Source organism: Corvus moneduloides, chromosome 3 (genome assembly GCF_009650955.1).
Source record: "Corvus moneduloides isolate bCorMon1 chromosome 3, bCorMon1.pri, whole genome shotgun sequence".
Taxonomy (NCBI): domain Eukaryota; kingdom Metazoa; phylum Chordata; class Aves; order Passeriformes; family Corvidae; genus Corvus; species Corvus moneduloides.
In genome coordinates this window covers 3,472,005-3,498,865 of record NC_045478.1, presented here as the reverse complement: position 1 = coordinate 3,498,865, position 26,861 = coordinate 3,472,005, and the positions used below count along the sequence as shown (strand labels likewise).

The 26,861-nt window shown below is 46.6% G+C and overlaps 1 protein-coding gene and 5 non-coding genes across 6 annotated transcripts; 1 reads left to right on the top strand and 5 right to left on the bottom strand.

Moving 5' to 3' along the window:
* Positions 1–7,626: 7,626 nt before the first annotated feature.
* Positions 7,627–8,156, bottom strand: LOC116442020 (gallinacin-10-like). Its single transcript, XM_032104552.1, has 2 exons — positions 8,016–8,156; positions 7,627–7,763 (listed from the first exon to the last, which is right to left on the bottom strand). Exons 1-2 carry the CDS (start codon positions 8,071–8,073, stop codon positions 7,627–7,629), a joined length of 195 nt encoding a protein of 64 aa, XP_031960443.1. The 5' UTR covers positions 8,074–8,156.
* A 12,166-nt stretch (positions 8,157–20,322) lies between these two features.
* On the bottom strand, positions 20,323–20,394 carry TRNAW-CCA. The gene has a single exon. It is a non-coding gene; the product is annotated as a tRNA-Trp (tRNA).
* Positions 20,395–21,512: 1,118 nt separating this feature from the next.
* TRNAR-ACG lies at positions 21,513–21,585 on the top strand. Its single transcript has one exon. It is a non-coding gene; the product is annotated as a tRNA-Arg (tRNA).
* A 1,434-nt stretch (positions 21,586–23,019) lies between these two features.
* TRNAR-ACG lies at positions 23,020–23,092 on the bottom strand. The gene has a single exon. It is a non-coding gene; the product is annotated as a tRNA-Arg (tRNA).
* Positions 23,093–23,642: 550 nt separating this feature from the next.
* TRNAR-ACG lies at positions 23,643–23,715 on the bottom strand. Its single transcript has one exon. It is a non-coding gene; the product is annotated as a tRNA-Arg (tRNA).
* Positions 23,716–24,610: 895 nt separating this feature from the next.
* TRNAW-CCA lies at positions 24,611–24,682 on the bottom strand. The gene has a single exon. It is a non-coding gene; the product is annotated as a tRNA-Trp (tRNA).
* Positions 24,683–26,861: the final 2,179 nt, after the last annotated feature.

Sequence of the window (26,861 nt, the reverse complement as noted above, 5' to 3'; positions counted from 1 at the left end):
CCCCCTCCTGGCTATAAAACCAGCAGACATGGTGGTTGCTCCAGTCTCCCAGGAGTTCTTCCAGCATGGTTCAGAGCTCAGTTATTCTCTGTATCTTTTATTTGTGACTTTAGCCATGGATTTGTACCAAACATAGCAGAAGAAGTCTTTAAACAGAAAGGACTGGAAGGGACCACTGCTGTGTGTTGTGCCACGCTATCACAGGAGACTGATCCTAATTCCCTCCAGCAATGCCTGAGATCCGTCCTGAAAACGATGACATCATGGTTTGAACCTTCTTCCCAAGTCTAGTCTGCATGGAGTGTCTAAAACTATTCATTCTTGCCCCGAATTATCTTGGTTTAATGACATTTTCCTTTGCTGTCAGTCACCTTCCTGAATGTGTTTATGATGAGACTCACATCTCTCTGATTTCAGAGATTCAGCATATCAAGTTCACTTCTGTGTGACATCTCCACATCATATGCTTTGCTAACCTATGACAATCTCTTATCACATTCTTCATATCTCTTATCACCTTGTAACCTATGTTTATATCTGAAAATAAAATCTGATCTTTTTTTCATGCATGTGAAGGTCCAGCCATATCTAAGATGGGCCAGAGGAAGTGTCACCAGAGCTCTGAAAAGGTCTCTTAACCCTTGTGCTTGTCTCCAAGAAACGCCACTCCTGAGACATATGGGAACCTCAAGGGCACTTTTCTTCTCAGACAAACAGGACAAGTCAAAAATCATTAGTGAGACCAAGTCACGAGGGTGGTTATTTATTTACTGCTTCAGCGAGAGCAGCAAACTGAAGCGATGGAGAGCGAGAGCAGGGGCTGAGCTCTGACTGCACACAGAGGGCAGAGAGGTCTGTGCCTGGTGAACTGCCTGCTGCAGGCTGGGTGCAGGGCATGAAAGGGCTTCAGTTTGGGTTTTTTTAAACACATTAATTCAGTATGTCGGGACTAGGACTTTAGAAAAAAGGAAAAATCTTCTTGTGGACGGATGAGGAGGTTGAGGAGGGGTAAGAGGATACAGATGGCAAAGCAAATGAATTCGCACCCATACCTCATGAAGCCCACATCCTTGAGGAACTTGGTGGGGAAATGGACCTTCAGACCTCTGCCAGGAGCTGTGAGAGCTGGGGTGGGCAGTGATGGTTTGGGGAAAGGCCCTGTATTTTCACACACATTATTGAGACAGAGGCACAGGCTCCAAAATGGGTTGTTGTTCTCATCTCTCCTCTGTTTTCCTCCTGGAGGAAAGAGTTTCAAGCAGTCAGTCATTTATATTAAATCATTCTGTGTCCATGTGTGCCTGGAATTTTATTTAAGGGAGTCGCAGGGAACATTGACCATGTCCCTGATTCCCGATTTGTGATCGAGGACATGGACACAACCCCACAACCCAAACCATTCTGAGTACCTGCCCAAGGCCTCAGACAGGAGGCCATCCACCTGCACCCTCAGCTTCACTTCTGGAAAGACAAAAAGAAGGAAAAAAAGTGCAGTCCGTGATCATAAAACACGGCCAGCTGTAAGGAAACCATCGAGGCTGAAGCTTACTTGTAAAACTAGCAGGATTCATGAAAAAGGAAAAAGTGCTTTTCTACTCCTTGCATAACCTCCCTCCTGCCTGTCCCAGGCAGCACGAGGGGCAGGGATGTTTAATTTGGGGAGTGAGGCTGCTGGGCATGTTTAATTTGGGGAGTGAGGCTGCTGAGCAAACCCTGCTGGGATTGGCCTGTGATGTCACACATTGTTCAATGCTCTTTGGAACCAAACAGCATCAGGGAGAGGAAAGGAAAGGGGGAACAGCTCCAGCCTCCTCAACTCCCTCCCCCAGCTCCAGCTGGAGAGCAGCAGCAATGCTTGTCCCAGGTCCAGGCTCTCTCCATGGAAACATAAATGTACCTGGGGTGATAACAACCCCCTTGAAGACTGCCTGGCAGTGGAGAAAGGAAGTTGGACACAGTGCTCCACTTGTCTCTTCTTCTTGAGGACCAGGAAAAGATGCTCCGAGCAATCTCCAGTGAACAGAGAAATCACTGAGGCTGTGACTGACAGGAAGCTGTTGATCCTGAGGTGTCTGTTAGAGTTAATATTTGACCTGGCAGCCAACCAGTGGGTGGTGGATTTTGTATGGGACCTGTCCTTGTGTAGGAAAATCATTTTGTCACCCAGAAAGGGTAAATTCATCAGTTTGGCTCACTGATCCTTCAGGGCACTTGGGAAATCTGCTTTTACACCTTGTGAAATCACTACCTGTGGTCTGTACTCTGGACTGTGAGGAAAGGAGCCAAATACCTTCAGATATGAAGGAGATTCCCTGCTCTCAATTATAACTGATGGGCAACTAATCTGCCTGATCAGAAGGGGAGAATTATTTTAGTGACAATCTGCTCTGTTCTAGGAGTAAATAAACAGGTGGAAGCAAGAAGTGGTGATGAGGTCCCCTGTCCCAAAGTTAAGGGCATGGAACAAGTGACAGAGAGAGGCACAAGTGTTTGCAGCCACAGTGGAGGTGACAGTGGGCAGAGGGCACACGACGTTCGTTCTCCTTGACAGAGCACTCAGTAAAGGCTGCTCATGCATAAAACTGATTTTCAGTGTGGAAAATCCAGTCTTAGTGACTGTCCAAGGCCAGTCATGGGACCATCTGTGTCCTTGCCATGGACCAGAGCAGGGAGGGGGATAAGCCACTGACAGCAGATTTTTGGAAAGCCCGTGCTCCAATCACCATTTTGAAAACTTATCTGTTTTTCAGGTCATCAAGGATGAGTTTTTCTGAGCTCCTGCATCAGCTTTTGAAGGTGGATATCAACCAAAACAACACCTTTCTCCCACAGCTTGAATGCTATCAAAGAGTTTGGTTCCAGCTGCTGCCTTGCCAGCCATCTGAGGGCAAACACCAGCGGTGTCCCAGGAGAAAAATTCTCAATAAACACAGAATGAGGAAATTCTTGGGAAGAATTCTCAGTGGTCACTGCAGGAGGCAGACAGGGCAGGAAATGGGTACGGGAAAAGCAGATCCCTGTAGGGCCATCAACAGAGGAGAGCTGCATCAGCTGTCCTGCATGAGGCCAACCCCAGGTTCCACTCGGGGTCATGAGGAGCACAGAGGTGAAATGGACACTCAAGGGGCTCCCTAGAAACTGGGCACAAATGGAAGAATGAGCCTGGAGTGAGGGTGGCTGCTGGGCTGAAATGCCAGACCTTGATGGACAGAAGGTCCAGCATCCGGAGACAGAAATGGAGACAATCCCGTTTGGAATAACACCTCAGTGATTTATACACCAGAGGTGTGTTTCATTGGGGCAGGAGGGAAATCTGAGGCTGAGTCTGTGCTGAATTTATCCATATTTAACACCAGAGGTTTTTTTCAGGATATTGAGGTTTAACCCCAGCCAGAAACTCATCTTCAGGCAGCCCTTGCTCACTTCTCCCCTGGAGAGAGAATCAGAAGAGTGAAAAAGTGAGAAAACCTGGGGTTTGGGATAGACAGACTAATAGAACAACTCCTCTGCAAGCAAAGCAGATAAAGGAATTTATTCACCATTTCCCATGAGAAGACAGGTGTTCACCCATTCCCAGGAGAGCAGGACTCCATCACATGTAATGGTGACTTGGGAAGAAAAATCCCATCCCTCCAAATGTACCTTCGTTCCTTCCTCTTTGTGCTGGTTTGGCCAAATTTAGAAATATATCCTCTGAGAGAAGGCAGGCCACAAACCACCCCTCCCCCACCAGGTTTGGGAAGAAAACCTTTTTCCTCGAAGGAAAGTGAAAGAGATAAAAACTATTTATTTAACAAACACATGGGAAAATGATAATAATGCTAAATAATAAAACCTCTCACTGTGGAGAAAACCCTGGGAAAGTGTTCGAGTCCTCCCTTTGGTCTCCTCGGAGCTGGGGCTTGGCCCAGGGCCAGGCCCTCTGCACTCGGTGGAAAGTCCTCCCGATGTGCTCTGATGTTGAAGCAGTCCAGCAGAGAAGAAGGAAAAAAAAATTTGAGTCCCAGGAAAAACAAAGTCCAACTCTCTGGAGGAAAAGGAGCTGAAAAACTGGCCAAAAGCTGGCTGGAAAGCAAGCAGGCTGCTTCCCCACCCTCGCTCTGCAGAAGTAGACAGGTTTTATCACCGTGTCCTCGGAACATGAAAACAAACTGCTTTGAAAAAGTACACTTTTCTCTCTCCCCTCTCAGGCTCAGTTTAAAGGCATAGAAAGGCATATATACTGATTTCTGGGCATAGTGCAGTGATAGGGAATACAACATCAAGTCACCCCAACACACTCTTCCTGCAAATTTCATTGCTGAGCGTGAGCCATGTGGTCTGGAATATCCCTTGGGTCACCTGGGGCCAGCTGTCCTGGCTGTGTCCCCTCCCAACTCCTTGTGCAACCCCAGCCCTCTCTCTGGTGGGGTGAGGCGCAGAAAAGGCCCCAACTGAGCCCTGCTCAGCCATAGCAAAAACATCCCTGAATTATCAGCACTGTTCCAAGCACAAATCCAAACCACTCTTCCATACTGGGAAGTAAATTAAACCCATCCCAGCCAAAACCAGCAGACAGAAGGAACTTGAGGGATGTAGAGCAGATCATCAGTGTCTGCTCTGTAAGCTGGACATGAGCAGGTTATAGGCAGTGAGATGTCCTTGCTACAGTGTGTTCTTTAAATGTTGAATTTTGTGACTGCTATTGAAAGCAGGTCTGATAATTTAAAAAACAGTCTGTACATCACTCCAAATCTTGTCTCTGGGGAGGGTTAGTTCAGACCCCATCACTGTGTTCATGAATTCAGATGTGTGTGTATATATTTTTAATGTGTATATATATTTATTTATTTTTATATTTATATATATATATTATATATATGATATATTTTATATATATTATATATTATATATATATATATAAAATCTGCAATACTGCAGGTGTTTATTCATTGCCATATTGTCATGCAATTATTCTCTATCAAGAGCTGCCTGTATAGTTCTTCCAACTCAGCTTTCATTCCTATCATCCTAAATGCTTTATTGCCACCATCAAAACTGGGTGCTGTTTTAGCCATTCCCTTTCCCAAATCCCTTGGGAATACGTGAGACTGCACAGACTCACTTGTTTAAAAAACACTGCATCACTCTGAGCCTTGCATCAAAACCAGAGAGGAAATTACTGTGAGTAACAACAAAGATCACAGGTATTGGTTTAAGGAGATGTTTATTTTCGTGAGCGAATAAAATAATATATATATTGCTTCACATCCTCCAGGAGCTGCATGAACCTGAAGTGATTGAACCTCCAAACACCCCTGTGAGGTAGGCTGGAACAGGCGGCCAAGGAGCCAAAGTCGCTTGTGTATTAAAAGCAAAAAGGGAGTGACTTCAGCGAGGAAAAACCTGGATCTCCAGAAGCAGTGTGCTAACAGGACATGCCCTCTGGAAGCTTCTTTTCATGCTCATTTGCAGGAGGCTTTAGGTAGAGGAGGAATCCACAAAAATCAGCTCCTCATGGCAGTGGAAATGTTGCTGGTACAAAGACTCTGATCCAGGAAAGCCTTTTCTTGTTACTCTGCCAAAACCCTGCAAGGATAAAAAAGGGTCTTGTTATTTTGCTGCAGTGTCACCTCAACTCATTCTCTAAAAGCCTCAATACCTGCTAATTACCTTTCAAAATGAACCTACAGGGTGGTTTCAGCCTGCAGGTTTAAAAACCTACATCCCCATGTGTGTGAGATGTCCAGGTCTGCAGATACCCGGCCCACAAGAGCTGTGGCCACTGGCAAATGAGTTATATGACCACTTGTAATGACATTGTTATTCAGTTTACCCCAAAATAAAGATTGGGGATTTGATGTAGTTACTGAACACACAAGTCTAGTGCCATCTGAAGTTGTCTGGAGTATCTGCTTGGCCTTCAGGCATCTATCTTTTCTGGAAATCCATGTTTTCCCTTAGAGCTAACTCAGCCAGATACATTGATAACGATTTAAATACTCCAAGGCTCCTCAAATGCCACTAAACATCTCAATGTATCCTGCTGAATCAAGCCCTTCATATCTAAATTCAAAGATTTGTTTTCAAGCAACCTGAGCTGGGAAAAAAAAAATATATTGTACTTCAGAATACCCTGTTGGTTTTAACTTCTACTCTTGTATTGGTCAGCTCAGCTGAAAATCCAACAGTCCACACAGAAGAGCTTTAATGCTGAATATTAACATCCATCAGGGTACATTCTTCCAAGAAAGAGTATTTCTGTAGGAAAATTACACCTGAAACCAACCCCAAGAGGTCTTGATCCTTTCCCAGGCTCAGTTTTCTTCTGGTCAGGTCTAGCAGATGTTCTGACAGAAATTTGATGTTGGAGATTTTCCATCTGTTCCTAGCAGTCCATTTGCTACCAGTGGAAATTGCTTCCCAGGCAGGATGAGTGGTCACAGAGACTGAGGGATCACATCACTCCTTTGTAAAATCATCTAATATCAGGTTCCTTCTGTTCCATTTACTTTCCTGAATTCCTAAGTGGATGCTTCCTTAGCATCTTAATCTCCTGGCAACAAACATGTCCTATTATTGGGATGACTTGGGTTTCCTGAAACCACTGAGGATCCCCATGTGCTGAATAAATATACAAAACGTCCTTCCTAGAGCCATCTCATGACACTTTCTTCAGCTTCTGGGAACCTTTAAACCCTGGCAATTCTGTAACAGAATCACAGAATAAGGAGTTCTGGAAAATTCAGACATCACGGATCTGAGCTCTCCCTTTATTTCGAACCGAGGTCTGTCCAGTCACATCAGTGGTTGAGGATTTGCACAAACATCATTGCTGGGAAGAGTTATGTCATCACACCAGTCCTCTCCATCAAAAGTATGGAACCTCTCCTAATCTGGCACTGAATTTGGGGGGTGTGAATGTCACTGCAGCTGGCAGTGATCATCTCGTGGCCATTAATGGAAGAAAATTATTCTAGGAATTAAGTACCTGGGGAATGTGTTTTATTCTAAGCTAAGGAGCGTTAGCCAAAAGCATGTTCAAAACCTCAAGGAAAGAAAATATCTAGCTAGCAGGGAAACTCCAGACATTACCAGAAAGTGGTTTCCAAGGTCAAAAGTGAAATGCACACCCAAGTCTCCACTCACTGACTAATGCAATCATCTTCACCTTTCTAAGAGCTGTGCAGTGGTGAGAGGAAAAAGAGATGGGGAGAAGTTGAGAAGCAGAGTTCTGTGAACACTTTTCCCACTTTAAAAGTACATTTTCTAGGTAAATTTTAAAATAAAAATGGAGGATAAAATGTTTCCCCTGATGGGTGTAAATACTGTGAAGTACTTTCCTAATAACTTTTTGAAAAAACTTTCTTTCCTTTCCCATGAAAATTCAAAATAAAGTGAAAAAATACTGAATTCTTGGAAATTTGGACCCTTCTGAACCCTTTCTCCCATACATAACTTCCATTCAAATGAATTTGCTCCCTAAATACATATCAACATTATACACACATTTCTCCTCCCTCTGGATTTTCCCACCAGGGTTTGCCCTGCAAGCCCACCTGGAGCTGTGCCAATTATTCAAAGAAACAGGGGATAAAACAGCAGGACAAAAAAACTCCCTCAGAGACCCCTCAAATGTTTTGTCACTTACTTGGAGCAGCAGTTCAGCAGCCCCCCGTGGCACGTCCCCGTGGCAGCGAAGGTGGGTGGGCACACCCCGGCACGGCAGAATTTTCCCTGGCTCCGGCACTCGACGGTGTCAGCAAAAAGAGGGTCAGCGGAACCTGTGGGGAGTGGGAAAGAGTTAAAATCTCAGCTTTCAGCCTGAAATGACAAGAGGTGAATGCTCAACAAATTATGTGTGGCTTTCTTTTAGCAAGAGTGGCATCCTGAGCACGGATGCTCCTGGTCCCATCCACTGCACCATCCTCACAGCATCAGATTTTGCCTTTCAGCTGATGGATGCTTTTTTCACCCCTTTGAACACACTTCTGCTTACAAACCCTTTTGCTCTTTATAGGATTTTTGCTACTCACCTGAAGTAGCCTGGAAGAGGAGGAGGAAGACAGCGAAGAGCAGGTAGAGGATCTTCATGGCTGTCAGTTGCTTGTGGACTGTGAGGTCCTGCAAAGCACCTGAAAGACCAATGGTGGCTGGAGCTGGCTTGAGGCAGGGCTGGGAGAGACACCCCGTATTTATAGGGCCTGTGGGGTTGTGCAAGTGTGACAAGTGAGGGCTTTGTCAATGAGTAACTGCCATGAACTTTCTGGAAAGGGACTGGTGATCCCCCTTATCACAGGTGGCAGTGAACATGTTGCAATCCCCAAGGGTGAATTTCCACTTCATGTCTCCGTTATATAATCTGACCATCAGCCAAGCCCGACTGAGCCGCACCAATCTTCATGGCTTTTGCGGACTTTTCCCAACACAGGCACCAGGATGGGTCAGGGGGCACCTGGAAGTCAGAGACCATTGGAGTGGGGGCCCAGCTTTGACCCAGGATTTGTCACTCACTGACAGTTCACGTAACATTTTGCGTCCATCACCCCATCCCTGTCACCAGGTGGATGATGTCAAAGGCAGAGGAAAGCATTGGGAAAGACTTGCGGTGATGCAACTGTTCTTTGTCACTTTTTAAACAGGTCTCAGGACAGCCTCACCCAACTGCAGGGAGCTGACACAAAGCTCTCCTCCTCCTTCAGTTCTCACTTACATCATACAATGGTTTGGGTTGGAAGGGACCTTAAAATCACCTTGTTCCAACCCCTGCCATAGGCAGGGACACCTGCCACTAAAACAGGTTGCTCCAAGCCCCATCCAGCCTGGCATTCCATCCCACATCATTCCCCACCGCTTCACCTTCAGCCCTAAGGCACAAATTCTGACCTCTTTGCACTCAGTTCCTGTTATTCATATTAAAAACCTCAGCAGTTAGGAGTTCTAACACTCACTAATGTATCTCTTTTCTTTTAAAGGAAATAAACTATTTCATATACGTGCAAAAGTTTGTGACAGAACACCAAACATTTCCGCTCTTATTGCCCCGAAAGGTTGGGAGAATGGGCTGATTCCACAAGAATCTCGTCTGACATAATGCCTCGAAGGGCAACATCTTCTGGGGCTTCACTTCAGGGCATAATCCCTGTGGCTGTAAATTTTCTGAGTAGGGGATCAATGCAGGGAAGGTTCTTAACAAAATCCTGGGCTAATGAACAGGTTAAACACTGTTCCTGCAGTTCTTACCTCTGACATTCTGATTCAGTGGTTTGCTTCCTTATTACCTCGTTTATTATATTTAACTCGGAGTTAATGGCATTTTTGTTCCAAGAATTATTCAAAGGATGAAAACATTACTGAGGTTTATGTTTAATTTGCACAGTAATGGGCCAGCTCGAGCAGCGCAGAGGGAGGCAACAAGGTGAGTTTATGCAGCAAATAACAGCAAGATAAACACTGATTTCCGTCTTCCACACATAAAGTCTAATTAACCAAGAAATGCCAAGTGATTCTTTTTTGTCCCTCTTTATTTTTTTTTTGTATCCTTGTCTTGGAAATTGTCTTTTCCTTTACCAGCAGCTCTCCAGTTTTACCCATTTCTAATGGAGAAGAAATTTAATTTGGCACCCCTCTCTTTTCTCTTTAGTGGGATACAGAGGCAGGTGCCTGACCTGCAACGCCAGCATGAATAAACCCAGAAAATAAAACCTTTTTGTTTTTCTCAAGACCCATTGAAATGTGAATTTCCCTCACCTGTCTTTCACACAGACTGAACAGTGTGGGAATGTTGTGCCAGTGGAAGCACTTGTCTGTAAAACATCCGTGTTAGGGAGGAGTCGTGTTTTTCCCAAATAAAATCAGACTGTGGCACTGGGGAAGATTGTGATTGCATTTTGTTATTTGAATAGGCTCCACTCACCTCCATGGCTTTACTCTCTCCCTCCTTTGGAACAGAGTCGATCTATTATTCGAGTTAAATTATTTCAATTTCATTGACGTGGATTGCCACAGCACTCTTATTTTGCTGAACAACCTCCTTTCTGAAGGAAAACAGCCCTCTGGGAAATAAGGAAGAAGATTTTTACAATGAGGGCGGTAAAACACCGGCACAGGTTGCCCAGAGAGGTGGTGGATGCCCCTGGAAACAATCAAGGATGGGGTTTGGAACAATCTGGTCTAGTGGAAGGTGCCCCTGCCCATGGCAGGGGGTTAGAATGAGATGACCTGCAAGGTCCACTCCAACCCAAACCCTCCAAGGATTCCATCATTCCATGATTCTGTGAAAGTGACCAACACTTTGAGCCCTGCTAGCACAGGCAGCCCAAAAATATCACTCAGAGCAAGAGGAAAATTCCATTACTTTGACTTCTAACAAAAACAAAGACAGGTGCAAACTGGTTGCTTAAAACCGGGCAAAACTTGTATAAAACAGGCAAGGAGTGGAACAATTCATGCAGCACAGCAGTGACCTGGGGCTGGAACATGGAAGTGTGTGCGTGGAATTGAACCCCACAGTACCCAGGGCCAGCACGGAGTCCTGGAGATCTCTGTTGAACATTAACCTCCACACATGAGCTGGGAATTCAAGGAGCTGCAAGTACCTATCCCAGAGAAATCAAGCTCTCTAAGCAAACAGGAGCTGAGGGGAATTTGCAATTCAATTTTCTTGAATTTTGCCCCAGCAGCCCCTTTCCAAAGGTGATACTGCAAGGAAAATCTGAAATGCTGAGTGGGGTAAACCTTTGCAAACAGCATTTAACTCTGATTTCTCAGTCTTCTGCAAGGCAGGTGTTTTTCTTCTCTTGTTACCTCCTTGGATAACAAACTACCCCCATAACAATTCATAGCAAGCACCACATATATGATGTTATATAGGAGGGGTTTGCCTCAGTATGTTCTCAAAAATGTTCTTTTAAGTGCAATTTAATAGTTAATGGCTAATAAAAAAAAAGTCTAAGAGCTGTGAATTTGCTAAGAATTATGCTTTTGAGAAAGGTTATTTAAAATAGGGTACATGTATTTGGATAGCGGCAAAACTTCATTTTACCATTTGAACTATAAATGTGCCTTTAAAATCCCATAGGCACATGGTTAATTAGGAAGCATGTGCTTATGTTCCATTAAAACCAAGTGCATGTTAAAACATAATTCAAGTATTCTCCTGGTTTTCCTAATTATGGCACAAGTCATTACTATAGAATCACAGAAAGATGGAATGATTTGGGTTGGAAGGGACCTGAAAGATCATCCAGTTCCACCCCCTGCCATGGACAGGGACACCTTCCACTATCCCAGGTTGTTCCATCTGGAACAACCTGGTTTAATGGAAGGTGGAACATCCCTGGAACTGTTCAAAATCTGGTTGGATGAGGCTTAGAACAACCTGGGATAGTGAAAAATGTCCCTGCCCATGGCAGGGGGTTGGAACTGCATGGTCTTTAAGGTCCCTTCCAACCCAAACCCTTCTGTGATTCCATGTTTCTACCCTTTGGCATCATCCTGCTGAGGGCACAATGAAAATGGGAAAACGAGGGCCAAGGTTGCTTCATTAATGAAAATTTATCAGTGGACATCCTCTAATAGATACGCTTTGCTGTTGCACACGATATTCCCATGTATCACTCGTCGTTAGAGTGCTTTGTGCCACCTCACATGGGCTAAATGGGTGCACAGGGCAGGTTTTACCTCTGTTTCTCCAGCAGTCTTCACTGTGCTTGGTGACAGCTACAAAGGTCCTCTACTAAAGAAATATCCTAAACTTTTTAGAGGAGGGAAAGCACAGCAGGGCATTTAATGAATCCTGGTGTGTGAGACATTCGTGGTGTCACTGAAGGGGCACAGGGGGAGGCCCCTCTACATTTAGGGTTCAGGGATGGCACCGTGCTGAGGTTTGGGAAGCTGGTCAATTATTACCTGCCCTTGGCTGCTGTGATCTCAACTGCTTGTGCCCTCATGTTGCAACCCAGACACTGAGTCAACATTAAATAGACATTTAAATGACAGCACTGAACACCAGCTGGGAGAATGTGCTGTCCTCTGCACCTCTAAGCTAAAGCGGAATTCCTCTGTGGAGGGGAGGGTGATAAGGGGTCCTGATTAGGAGTCTCCTGATCTGTCACACAGCTCTGATGCTGCTGCTTTTCCTGGAAAATACTGAGACTTCTGTGTGGATGGTATCCTGCAGAATAACACAGAAGCCTTGATTTTTAAGAATTATTGTACAGTTTGATGACCAACTAAAACACCAGAAGTGTCTTCATTAAACAGTGAGCAGGGTCTAAATGCTTCCCTCCAAGCATCATTTAAATGTCTAATCCTGTGGTGTATTGGGTAGGTTCTGTTGACGTTGGCACCATCATCATCATCATCATCATCAAAAATAGAATCATGGAGCTCCATTGCTTCTTGTTAGGTAGGAAGCTGCTAATGCTGCAGCCACAAGAATTGGATTCTTATGCATTTGTATCTATAATCAACCATGTCAGCATGGCATTGACTTTCCCATGCTTGTTTTCATCTGTAATAGACAACTCCCTTGTGCCTGCTACATCCAAGATCACATTACAGTTTATTGAGCTGCAGCTAATTCAGGTAGCAGAGTGTGAGCAGTGATTCAGCTGAACTCTCCGTGCCAGGATGTGACCATCGAAAACTGATCATCCATAATATTAGAATCCAAACTATTAGAACAGCCCTGGCAGTTTTGGCCTCTGCTAGACCATGGCCAAAATTTCCTGGGCTGTTTCAATGATTAGTCCTGGCTAGGAACTATTCCAGCAGGCAGCCCAATGTGGTTACCTTGGACTGGGAGCCAAGACAGTTGCACAATATGGGTATGGTCAAATGATGCCATCTCAGAACCCAGAGAAAGGCACTGTTATGAGTCCAGAAGCTTTCCAGACTGTATTTCCAACAAATCATTTTACAATTATTCATATTTGTCTGGTTTGGCACCAGGTGCAAATGAGCCTTTAATAAGATGCTTCATCAAGTGTCCCTCTCCCCCCCTCCTCACAGTTCAGTTGTCTTGAATTGCTCTGTCCTCCTGCTAGCAATCTTTCTTCTGCTATAAATGCCAAATAACAATAATAAATTATTTGAGATTTAAACAACTGTCTGCTACACAGGTCAGTGTCCTGATTAAAGCTTGGAGTTGCACAAAGTTTCCTCACCATTCCTGTCTCTGCTTGGGTGCAGTTGTCCCGAAGAGAAATCACAGTGATTACAGACATCTAAATCCCGCCTTGTGAGTCAACCACTGCAGATCTCCACCTGGACAGATGACACACAGTAAGGGATAACACTAAAAGAAAATATACCACTAATCTAACAAAGAAGTGTGTCCATTCAGTTATAAAAGATGGCTTGAAATATATATCATATCATATCATATATCACAGGATGGTTTGGGTTGGAAGGACCTAAAAGAATATCTAGTTCCAAGCCCCTGCCATGAGCTGGGACACCTTCCACTAAACCAGGTTGCTCCAAGTCCTGTCCAACCTGGACTTGGACATGTCTAAAGAACAGAGAAAACCAGCCACCTGGAGGAGTCACTTAAAATGATTAATTAGATAATTCAATTTACTCAGTTACCTCATTTCCAGCCCTCTGGAAAGCAGCCCACAACTTCCAAGGTCAATATCACAGACAAAACCCAGTTGTGCAAGCCATGATGTCATCAAGCACATCACCAATTTCCAGTGAGCCAATCAGGGCATTGTGTAATGCAGGAGCTGGAGCTGGGGGTGGAATTTGCTTTCTCCCACCCAACGGGCCACATCTGCTGGAGATGGGAAGAGAAGTGGCAGTGCCCGGCTCTTCACTTGCTCCTACATCACCTAATTGCTTGCTTCCCACGTTCTAGTTTAAATTTCAATTAATTATTTTTCGTGAAACTTTTTTTCCTTCAATTAGTTTTTCCTGAACCTACACCCTTTGTGGATGGAAAGCACTTTTTAGATGACTGTGTTATTTCTTAGGAGTCATTTCCTTGATATCTGATGTCCTTTAAGTATCTCCTTGAGATAAGCATGAGGGTGGTGAGGCCCTGGCACAGGTTGCCCAGAGAAGTTGTAGCTGCCCCATCCTTGGAAGTGTCCAAGGACAGGCTGGACAGGGCTTGGAGCAACCTGGGGTAGTGGAAGGTGACCCTGCCCATGGCAGCAGATTGGAACTGGATTGAGGTCCCTTCCAACCCAAACCATTCTGGGGATTGTGTGTTCCATCAGATGAGCCTCTGGGAGCCCATGTAAATCTGCTCTCTGCCTCTCTCCTTTCATTTCATCTCTTATTTCATCTCTCCACCGATGAATTTTGTTTCCCCACCACACTGGTCCCCATGCTGGGGGATGAGGATTGCTCCAACCTCAGCTGGGAGCAGGACTGACATTGCAGCACCTGCACAGTCCAGCATGGAAGAATCCCTCAGAAGAACAGGGAAATCAAAGAGTTGTTAATTTTTGATCTCCCTTCTTCACAGATATGTTGACAAGGCATGAACCAACCTGACTTTCCCTGCTGAAGTTTACAAAATGTTCAAGATGATTTTCAGTGACCCCAAGCCCCCTCTGCGTAGAGGTCTCACAGAGCCACACAGGGCCAATAGCTCCTGCTCCCCTGTGCATGACTTTCCTGGGAAACCACGTCCTGAACAGCAGCACCTCACCCCCCTCCTTCAAGGATGGGATTCCTCCTGGGTAATGAGCCAGACACTTCTAGGAAACTGACCTTTGGAAAGGCCAAGTCTTCCTAGCAGCATTAAGGGCTGCATTTCTCAAGAGTCATCTGTACAGTTTTCACTCCCACACCTTTGCTGGGGGTATAAAACAGAATTTAACCCACCCTTTACCCCCATCTCCAGATCTCCAGAGGGGCAATGAGGTTGGGCTTGTGGGTGCAAAAGTCCTTTCCAGACCAAACCATTCTGTGATTCTGAGGCATCAAAGGTGGCTGGCCACATCCACACTGTTAAGTTCCTTCATCCTCCAGAACAAGGTGTCTGGACTAAAACAATACACAGGGGGTGGTTCCTAGCCTGTGCCAGCCCCTGTGGGTTGGTACCAGTTGGCCTGGGCCCAAACTGGGCCAGTTTAGCTGATATTACAGAGCCAGCTCCTGTACCTCTGTCCCTACACCTTTCACTGCCAACACAGGGATGGTGCTGCTCCAGGACATTTTGTTGTGGATGTTCTCACAGGAGCAGGTGGATAGAGCCTTTCCTTCCCTCCTTCCCCTCCACTCATTCCTCCTGCCCCAGGACACTCAGCAGTTCTGCTGGTACGTTATTTGGACCAAAGCTGTCGCAATCGAACCACAAATAAGTGAAATCTCTGGTTTTTACCCTAAAAACTAATTGGCCTTTCAGATTACAACAGTTCTGTATTTAATCAGCCATTTCCCCTGTGTAAAGGATATAGGTCTTGTGCAGTGATTTAGTTGCAAGAACAGTTTTAAGTACAGAAATATTATTTAAGATCTCAAAAGCATGAAAATGGAAGAAACGGAGGGAGGGAGGGAGGGAGGGAGGAAGGAAGGAAGGAAGGAAGGAAGGAAGGAAGGAAGGAAGGAAGGAAGGAAGGAAGGAAGGAAGGAAGGAAGGAAGGAAGGAATTCGGAAGGAAGGAATTCGGAAGGAAGGAAGGAATTCGGAAGGAAGGAATTCGGAAGGAAGGAATTCGGAAGGAATTCGGAAGGAAGGAAGGAATTCGGAAGGAAGGAAGGAAGGAATTCGGAAGGAAGGAATTCGGAAGGAATTCGGAAGGAATTTGGAATTCGGAAGGAAGGAAGGAAGGAAGGAAGGAAGGAAGGAAGGAAGGAAGGAAGGAAGGAAGGAAGGAAGGAAGGAAGGAGGCTCTTGGATCAAATCCCATTCGCAGACAGCTCCTGGTCTTACATAAGGGACAAAATCCCAGGGAAAAGCTCCGGCAAAGCAAAGAAATTTGGTCGATTTTCCATGCTCAAAAGACTAAGAGCTGTATTATTTCTCTGTCAACTTTGGGAGATGGGGAATGATGTGCTGAGCAGGGCCATCTGCTCCAGCCTTGTCTTGCCATTCTCTTTCTTGGGAAAAATTCCCATGACTTTTCAGTGCAAACATAAGGTGTAAGAAGTATCTAACACATTTCTGGGGCTTTGAAAAGCTAATGGATGATGATAGAGCAGGGAATGCAATTAGAAGGACAGGTACCTACAAACTGATGAGCTCTGCCTTGTATTCATTTAGACATTTACTCATTAAAAAAATCTACTTTTGATTGCATCTCGCTGCCAGCGCTGGTGTCTGCTCACAAGGGTGGTCCCAGTGCTTTGTCCAGGTTTTTTTGGAATTTGTTCTGGTATTCACCCAGTTCCTAAGGCAACAACCTGAAAATCACTCAGGAGTACATCCTGGGTCTGCACCTGGGAAAACAGCTGAAAAAGAGCAAAAAGAGTTTACAAGAAATTAATTATGGATTAAGGTCTGGAATCTGATGACACAAAGAAGTTTGACAATTTTCAGGCTTGGAGATTGCAACAGAGATAGAGATAAGAAATGCTTTGAGCCCTTTTTATTGTTGTTTTGCCCTGAAAAAAATCCAAGGAAATATTTCTGTCTTGAAGGTTCTTGGTTGATAATCCATCTCATACTGGTTTATAGCCTGATTTTAAAGATTTCAGTGTACAAGCTGAAAGCCCTTCTGCCTCCTGATTGCAGAGAAAGATAAATATCAACCACACACTGTCAACAAGATGTACATTGGGAAAGAAACTACCCAGTGTCACAACCTGGGTTATTTTCCCTTAAATCTATTACCCCAGTGTACTTCTGTCAGATAGTTTCCCACTTGCTCTTATGAAGTTCCCTGCTGTTGGTGTGGCTTTTAAGTACCTGAAAAAAAATTAAAAACATCGATATTTCACTCTTTGGAGTTGCTGAAGATATTTATAAAAATTCATCCCCATATGGAAGACTGGGGCACCCCATGGGCAATCACAGCCCTGGCACCCCCATCCTGCTCTGCATTAAGGCAGGAGTGAGCCGAAGATGTAAGCAGGGAAAGGGATGAGAGCACCAAGGGGCAGGCTTGGCCAGAGACAATGAGAGACACAAAGTCTGTTAGAATCACAGAATCACTGAATTATTTAGGTTGGAAAAGAGCTCCCAGACCACTGAGCCCAACCTGTGACCAATCCCCAACTTGTCACCAGCCCAGAGCACTGAGTGCCACGTCCAGTTATTCCATGGACACCTCCAGGGATGGGGACTCCACCACTGCCCTGGGCAGCTCCTTCCAATGCCTGACCACCCTTTCCATGAAGAAATTCTTCCTGGTGTCCAAATGTTAATAGACTCCTCCATCACTTCTCCAGCAGCCACTTCATCAGTGATTCAAGTACTGAGGGAATAAAGACGCTAAAGACCTTTTATTGGCATGGAATGAGCCTCCCTCCACAAACAGGAGGACCTGCAGGTTGCCCAGAGAGGGTGTGGTGTCTCCCTCACTGGAGACGTTCCAGAACTGTCTGGACACAATCCTGTGGAATGCCTTCTAGATGAGCCTGCTTGAGCAGGGAGGTTGGGCCAGATGACCTCCAGTGGTGCCTTCCAACCTTATCCATTCTGTGTTTCTGTGGTCTTTATCCTTAGGAAGGTCCAGCAGATCAAAAATAACCTTTCCTTGGTCACTAACAGGGAGACATAAACTTGTCCTCAACTCAGACACTGAGACTTGATCCAACAGGGCGGAGAGAAATGAAATCAAAACTTCAGCTTCCAAAACAGTCACAGGATCATTCTAGAAGGAAGCCTGGTAACATGAGAGTGGCACAGTTGCTTACACAGACAGAAAAAAAACCCAAACCCTTGCTGCCTGACAAAACACAGTTCAAGTTTCCACAGAAAAACATTTTCACTAGACACAAAAAGTCCAGAGTTGGACCCAATCTGTCACTCTGTGAAGGAGTCCCAGCTTCATGTTTCACATCTTCCTCTGGTCAGGCTACTTCTATGTCAATATTCAGAGTAAAATACTTTGTGTCACAGACCTCGATAGGGCTGATCACCATTCCCCGAGAGCTGGATTTTCATTGGAAAATAAAGTTATATATGAAAGAGCATTTATTACAGGGATTTACAGCAATAAGGAATATTTTAGGCCTTTCTCCCTCATGTTTCCCTATTTGATATGGCCTCAAAGATTTCCTTGTTTATGCAAGACAGAGTGGTTTAACTGGAAACATTTAGAGAGTCTCAAGATTATGAAATAATCTTGGTTATTAACTAACTTAAGACAGCTTTCCTTGAATAGGAGACATCAAGTTCTACTCTCTGTTGAAGTGTCCCTTTGATTAAATCTCATCACCAGGCAGCTCTTCACAGAATTATCAAATGGTTTGGGTTGGAAGGGGACCTTGAACAACCTCTCATTCTAACCCTCCTGTCATGGGCAGGGACACCTTCTATAGATTGTGACTCAAATCTCTCCTGCTTTAAAAAAAAAAAAAGGCTTTTAAAAGTCTTAAGACTTCAGCCCATTGAAAAGTCAGAATAGTTGTAAACTCAGCATTTTTTATGAAATGCAAAACTGTTCCCATTGCCTACAGTGAAAATACTTCTGATGAGAAATCTACCAGAACCATCCTTCTTACCAGATATCCTGTCAAGAGAGTGCCAGTTGTCCCAACAACAGCATCTTGAAAATTGTATTATTGGGGCTTTGCCATCTGTGGAAGATTTGCAAGACTAAATACCTGAGTTTCTTTCCATTCTGAGAAGCCAAAAGGACAGAAAATCACATTATGGAGACAGAGCCAAAGCCAAGGACATTTGACTTCATGATTTTTGAGGTCTTTTCCAACCTTGATGATTCTGTGACATTGAAAGCAGTGAGGCAGCGACATCTTGAGGAAATCCCACTCAACCCTTTGCTGTCGTTCCAGGAGTTATGGGATAAGGGATCTTAGGCCTTTGCCTTCCATTGTCTTATCTCAGGATGTCTCCTGCTTATATATTTTAAAATTCACCTTTAAAGAGCCCTATAAATAGTTCAACTACTTTTTATGAACTATTACTCATATAAGGTCATTCCTACAGATTCAAGCCCTGTTTTTTTCCAGCCCTCCATCCCCTCTGTCCATCTCACCATGGGGAATCAGGAAGAGACGAAGCAGAGAATTAAATATCCTGATGACTTGTCCTGATGGCTCAGTTTAGGCTCCCCACAGCCAGGTGTTTCAACAGAATCACCAAAAACCCCCCTGACCTAGTGAAGCAACTTCAGTAAGAGCCACCAAAGTGGTGGGGGACTTGGATATGGGGGATGCGAGGAGAGGTGGAGAGAAATTGGGATTATTCAACCTGAGGAAGAACATACAAAGGGATTTTATCCCCCTGTTGTAGTGAAAGTTTCTCTGGACTGAGGCCCAGAGGGAAGCCAAAGCACAAGGGTTGAATTAAAACCTTTGGATAGGCTGAGATACATGAAGTCACACTAAAGTGAAATAGAAATACGAATTTTTAACTTTTAGTAGAAATATATGCCAAGTGCCTTAAACATTAAACAGCTGTAGCAGAGACCTTAAACACAGTTCTTGCTGCAGCAATGTTGCCTTTTCACAGAATTTCTTTACTTTAGACAAAATATAGATAGAACTATACTGTTCCCATTTTTTAGATAGTGTTCACATAAACAATAAGAGCTGATAGAAACTGTACACACAAATCTGTGTAATACCTGTGTAACACTTGTGTAAGGCTTAGGACTGTTAGAATTAGACCAGGATAGGCTAAGAAAAGAAAAACTAGAATGGTGTGTTAATCTTATTGGTCAATTAGCAAATATAATCCACACTTCTGTAAGAAAAAATATATGGAGCATATAGAATTAGAAGAAGCAGCTGTTTTCTGCCTGCTGTTTGCTGTTGCTGCTTGGCCTTATCATGTAACCCCCTTTGAACTCTGCCTTCAAGAAAGCTATGAGACAACGAAATACAGAACTTAGCAGAATAGCAGTCTCCTCTGCTCTCTTACCCTGGTCCAAGAAGGAAGGGTATCCCATCAAAAGCTCAACATCCCCCCTAACAGGTCCTTGCACTTCCAAATGAGGGTTAGGATCAGAAGAATTGATACCCAGACACGAAGCCACATCTGGAGTATCCACTAATCCTGTCAGCTTTGCAAACATAGTATAAGAGCAGGCTGAGGTTATCCAGACACTTTGAACCCTCATCCATCAAGGAAAGACCCCTCTGCCATGGCTCATCCACTGCCCTTCAGCAGGGATTTGGGGTGTAGAGTTACAGAGTGGGAGGGCAAAAGGAAAATGTCCAGGAGATGCCCATCTTACATCCCCCAGAGGGGGCATCCTGACCCCGGTGTGATTTGAACACACAGCCTTCTGATCTGGAGTCAGACGCGCTGCCATTGCGCCACGAGGTCAGGGATGGGGGGTCCTCTGCCCAAATGTCATCCCGGAATTTGGGCCATTCTTTGAGGGAATGGGAATTTTGTTTCACCTGACAGAGGAGTGGCACCAACAGGATTTGCCTGTTGCCTTGCTAAACAAAGAGGGCTCTAAATGAGATACTTCAGAGGGGAAGAAGGCCAAAAAGTACCACTGCCCAGAGCAGCCCTGCAGAGTCCCTCCCAGGGGAAACAGGCTCCTGGATGTGGTGTCTCCAGAGGGGCAGGAGAGGTGGTGACCCAGCCCCTCCCTAGGGACAGAGGCCCCATTGACCTGGAAGATGCACGGATGTCAAGACCATGATTGACAGGTCAGAGGTCACGACCAAAGAGCAGGACAAAGCAGGGAGGTGTGGTGGGTGCCTGCTGCACTTTGCCTCGTGAGGAAGCTGAAGGGAGTGAAGACTTTTTCTGAAAAGTGGAAGAAGCTTCACAACTGCAGGCTCAGTCACTCCTGGGGGACCTGGATTTATGTCCATGTGATATATCCCTGGAAGGCCAGCGTGGGATAGCACAGTCAGTCCAGGGGACTTCTGGAGTGATTAGGGACAAGGAATCAGTGTAAGACGATGGAAATAGGGAGAGGTTCCTGAGGAACAACATGAGAAGAAAAGACTTTTTTTCAAAAAGAGACTAAAAAAAAAGTCTGGTCCATCCCACCTCAGAGCCCACAGGAAGACTATGAAAGGAATGTTCCTGAAATGAAGGACTAATGTGATGATGACTGGAGACAGGGACCATGGACTTCCCAAGGGCAGAACACTCTGGGACAATACAATTTCTTCCTTTATGGCCAAATGGACACTGAGGAACACAATTTCTCTTGACTTTGGTTTCACCTCTGACAGGGTCTCCCAGACGTGTCCCTGCAGCAGGACATACACACAGAGCAGCTGAGCTCGATCCAAAGGCAAAGCAAAGGGCCAGGACGAGGCACTGAGGGGGTTGGGGTCAGTGTTGGCAGCCCAGGTGACCCTTCACTGCTTGATGCCGAGCTGGCTGTGGTTTGGGGTCTCTGTGGTGGGTGCACAGGATGTTCCACAGAAGGAAGGACACGGGCAGCCCGACAGGGACAGGGCAATAGTGAGGGGACAGGGCCAGTGGCGCAATGGACAACGCGCCTGACTACGGATCAGGAGATTGCAGGTTCGACTCCTGCCTGGCTCAACACTTTTAGCCCAGGGAAATTCCTCCTGCTCCCTTCGTGAGCGCCTTCCTTCTCCTGCCCAGCATCCATCCTCCCTCAAGTTCCCAGTGTCCTGTCCCAACACTCCAAAAGGGATGAAGCTGGGGCCCACACCAGAGCCAGGGGCACCACAGCAAATCCCACAGCAGAACACAGGTGCCTCCTGGACTGCTGTCCTGCAGCCAGGACAGAGCCAGCACTCCCAGCATGTCCTGGCACCTCGTGTGCTCTGGTCCCCAGCCCCCTCCAAGGCTCCCATTGGTCCTGCTGCCCTTTGTCAGTGCCCTGCCAAGTTCTGCTCTGGAATCAGTGCCCTGCTCACGGCTTTGGTGTTACAAAATGATGTTCCTGTGATGCCGATGCTTGAGAGATGGACAAAAAGCCTGAAAGGGTAAGGACCTCAGGAAGACAACTGTCCCTTGTCACCTCCACTACAGCCAGGCAGTTTTAGGGTGATCCAGGCAGGAGTTGAACCTGTGGCCCCCTGATCTATAGTCAGGGGTGTTCATAGTCCGTTGAGCAACTGGCCCCAGCCTCTGATCCCACCTGCTGCCCCCACTTCAGGACCACCTGGATTTGTTAATGGTTAAAGGGAAGTGGCAGGATCTCACCTTGCTCCCCCCACCTGCCCCACCCATGCCGGCCTTGCCCTCCTCACCTGTGGTCCCACTGGTTCCACCACCCAGCAGAGGAGATGTCTGTACTGACCTCCAGGCTCAGCTCAGCTGCTCTGGTGGGTTGGAGGGCACATCTTGCCTTCCTCGTGGGATGTGTAGTTAAATTTCCCAGCCAATACAGAACTCTCTGGACCTGTGGTGCCTGGTGGAGGGGAAAGCTCAGCCCAAGGCCACCTGTTTTGTCCACCACTTGCTCCTGCCTGGTGACAGAGAGACGGACAGGTGAGTTGTAGCAAGATCTTGCTTGATGGCCAATTGGTCTGGGCTACCCTGCATGTGGACACCTTCGACCTTCCTGGCCCAAGCCACAGACACAGTGAAGGTGCAAACCAGTGGTGACAGCTCCATGAGCACGCAAATGTGGGATGAAGCAGCAAAAGAACATGGAAACTGGAATTTTACATGAAATAACATGTTGGAAAAGACACATGGAGGTCTCTAGTCCAGATTTCGGCTCGATTTATGACATGCAGGTCAGGACTGTGTGCTCAGACTCTGGATATCTCCAAGGATGTAGAGGCCACAGCCTCTCTGGGCTCCTCTCTTAGTGATTTACCATCTCACGGGGAGTGTTTTTTGCCAGTATGTCCACTCAGAGCCTCCCCTGATGCGGGGGAAGTTTTGCTGTGCAGGAAGCCCACCAAGAAGGGACAAACACCACGCAGAGGCAGGGTTCCATGGAGAAAGATGTCCCCTGTCACCACCAATATGACAGCCAGGCTGTGGGCAGGAAAATTGCGAGCCAGGCAGGAGTCGAACCTGCAATCTCCTGATCCGTAGTCAGGCGCGTTGTCCATTGCGCCACTGGCCCGGCCTTCCTGGAGCTCTGGGGGGTTCCCATCGCTGGATGAGCTTTGTGAGAGAATTAATTAAGTATAGAAAAAAACAGATTTCAGGAGATCCTTAGGAAGCAGGTGATGTAATCCCTGCTCAGAGCACAGCAGTCTTTGGCATGAGGTTGTTTTGTTAGTCGAAACTCCAAGGATGGAAACTCCAAAGCTTCTCTGGGACCGTGTCCTACTCTGAGACCATCGATGTCACATGCAGAACTTGGCAGGGCACTGACAAAGGGCAGCAGGACCAATGGGAGCCTTGGAGGGGGCTGGGGACCAGAGCACACGAGGTGCCAGGACATGCTGGGAGTGCTGGCTCTGTCCTGGCTGCAGGACAGCAGTCCAGGAGGCACCTGTGTTCTGCTGTGGGATTTGCTGTGGTGCCCCTGGCTCTGGTGTGGGCCCCAGCTTCATCCCTTTTGGAGTGTTGGGACAGGACACTGGGAACTTGAGGGAGGATGGATGCTGGGCAGGAGAAGGAAGGCGCTCACAAAGGGAGCAGGAGGAATTTCCCTGGGCTAAAAGTGTTGAGCCAGGCAGGAGTCGAACCTGCAATCTCCTGATCCGTAGTCAGGCGCGTTGTCCATTGCGCCACTGGCCCTGTCCCCTCACTATTGCCCTGTCCCTGTCGGGCTGCCCGTGTCCTTCCTTCTGTGGAACATCCTGTGCACCCACCAGAGACCCCAAACCACAGCCAGCTCGGCATCAAGCAGTGAAGGGTCACCTGGGCTGCCAACACTGACCCCAACCCCCTCAGTGCCTCGTCCTGGCCCTTTGCTTTGCCTTTGGATCGAGCTCAGCTGCTCTGTGTGTATGTCCTGCTGCAGGGACACGTCTGGGAGACCCTGTCAGAGGTGAAACCAAAGTCAAGAGAAATTGTGTTCCTCAGTGTCCTCTTGACTACCAAGAAATCATCTTCAAAGAAATCTATTCTTTTGGTCAAGGGCAGTCTGGCCTTGGTAAATCCTTGGCCTTCCAGTCATTTTTACATCCTTCCTCCCTCTGGGCATGGCTTTCAGAAGGATTGTTTCCATAGTCTTCATGTGGCCTCTGAGCTGTGATTGCCCAGGCTGGAGCTTTTTAGACAGTCTTTCTTATTCTTCTTGAAAAAAAAATCTCATGTTGTTTATCAGAAACTTGTCCCTTTTTCCATAATCCTACATTGAGTAATTATTCTTGATCCCCCTCCAGAAATCCCCTGGACTGATCATACCACCCTACGTTATCCTGCCAGGCAAGCAGATCCAGGTCCTCCAGGAGTGACTGAGCCTGTAGTTAAAAAGTTTCCTGCCTTTTCTTGAGGAAGACTTCACCTCCTTCCTGAGGTAAATTGTGGTAGACACGCCGTAACTTCCATCCAGCTCAGAGGAGAGCTCTGGGCATCATATTCCCCACATAGTCCATGCCCCTATATCTGCCCAGAGCCTCCCTGAGCCCTGCCTCTGCCACAGTACAGCCCCCCAGAAAAGCAGAGGGGTGCCAGAGGTGCCCCAGACTGACCCCGGTGTGATTCGAACACACAACCTTCTGATCTGGAGTCAGACGCGCTGCCCTTGCGCCACGAGGTCGGGGTGGAGGGGACCGGGGGCCTTGGGTTGGCTGCTGTGAATGTCCTTTCCATGGGGACCATCCCGGGGTGTCCCTGTGCCCTCAGGAGCAAGGCTGTGGCTATGGAGCAGCAACCTGAGGGGAGGGTGGCCAAGGCCTGGCTGCAGAGACCAGCCCAGGCTGCGGGATGAAGGTACAGGGTGGGATCAGGGGATGTAGAGGCTCAGTGAAGGCAGGAACCGGGCTCAGGGATGCTCCGAGGGAAGATGGTGGCCAAGGGGGGAACACAGGAGAGCCCGAGGTGGGCTTTGGGTGTGGACCCAGAAAAGGTTTTGGTAGAGTAGAACATCCATGGGCTCAGCCCAGTCACAGCTCCTGATGTTCTGCCCCAGCCACAACCCTGTGCTGCCTGGGAGTGGCAGCTGGACCTCCTCCAAGGAGGGCAGGATGTCCCACCAGTGCAGGCAAGGTGCACCACCACCTCTGGCTGCCCAGTCCTTTCCTCATGGGTGCTTAGAGCAAGGCTGCCATGGATAAGAGTGTCAGTAAGGAGGTGAAGCCTTCCTCCTCCCTCTCCAACTCCATTCCCAACTTCATTTCCATCCCAGCATGCTGGAGAGAGTCTGCTGGGTACCAGGGTGTCTGGAGAAGGACAGTACAGGTGGTGGCTGCAGCCAGTAGGGCAATGGACAAAGCACCAGGAAACTCCACCCTGGCTCAGCCTAATCCTGCCCACAGCCTGGCCCGAGCAGAGCTCTCAGTGTTAATATAATTTCAGAGCAGTTTCATAAAGTTATAAAAATGTTACAAAATTATATGAAGTTAGGAAAAAGTTAGCTTTCTAGTTAAACACTTACCCCAAATGTGAGTGACACCCTCCAAAAATTCGATTCCTCCATAAAATTTGATGGCTGAAACCAAATCCCATCCCCGCTCTCCAAACATATTGATAATCACCACGCATTTACTCTGTGAATTGCCAGTGCTGAGGATGGAGCAAAGAGGCATTTCCTCTTGCTTTTACCTTTCCACTGGAGCAAATCCTGCACCCTGAGGTCCCTTCCTCCTCCAGCACCTTTTCCCACAAGAGGGAGCCTGGAGCCAGCTCACAGGCTCCACGAGCTGTAAATCAGGCTGGAGATGAATTTTGCTCAGTGAAGGATCCTCCATCCCTAGGCCAGACTGGAAATTCAGCTTGTTTCCTTCTTGGAAATACAGGTTCTTTTCCTCCACAGCTCAAATTTTTTGTCTATTCAGTCCCAATGATTGCTATTAGACTTCCCCCCCCCCCCCATTTTTCCCTGCTGACCACCCCCTGTGGCACCTCTCCTCATCCATCTCACTCTGTTACTTGCTCCTTACAGTGATATAAACAAGGACAGATTTTCAGCCAGTTCCAGGACAACTTCACCCCAACTGCAGTCAAATCCTGCAGATTTAGATTGCCATAATGCAAATCTGGATAAGTGCACAGGAAAAGCAGATGTTCCCCACCATTTTAGTGCCCCAGGTATTATTTTCAGAGCTGTCCCATGGCTGAAGACTTCAAAAGAGAAGTCTTCCCTTATGAAGGAGTTCCATTCATAAGCACTCTCTCCCTCAAAAGGATGTGAGTCCCAGGCCAGATCAGCAAGACCCTTCAGGGATGGGGTCTTCACCACTGCCCTGGACAGCTCTGTCAGGGACGGACAGAGCTTTCTATGAAGGAATTCCTAATATCCAATGTAAACCTCCCCTGGTGCATTTTGAGGTGATTCCTCTTGTCCTGTCACTTGTTACTTGGGAGAAGATCCCAACTCCCACCTGGCTGTCCCCTCCTGTCAAGGAGTTGTGCAGAGCCACAAGGTCCCCCCTGAGCCTCCTTTTCTCCAGGCTGAGCCCCCTTCCCAGCTCCCTCGGCAGCTCCTCAGAAGAGATCCTTAGACAAGGAGCAGAACTTCCACTGTGTGTAAGCACTTCTTTTGTGATCCATATAAAACATGTCTCTGACCCAGAATAACCTGGAAAAGGAGAACAAAAGAGAGTAAATAAAGTGCAGAGGCGTCAAGGCAGACTGAGATGGAACTTGAATTTCAAAGGTTTGGGTTTTTTGGGTTGTTTTGTTTTGTTTTGTTTTGTTTTGTTTTGTTTTTCTTCTGGGATAATTTCTGATCCTAATTTGAAGGGGGTTGTGATTGTATAAGCACTTGTGATCTGATA

Coding starts and splice junctions, on each gene's coding strand:
- LOC116442020 (XM_032104552.1), bottom strand. CDS start 8,073: ATGAAGATCCTCTACCTGCTCTTCGCTGTCTTCCTCCTCCTCTTCCAG. Junction 7,764..8,015: donor CCTCTTCCAGGCTACTTCAG/GTGAGTAGCAAA, acceptor CACTCCCCACAG/GTTCCGCTGACCCTCTTTTT.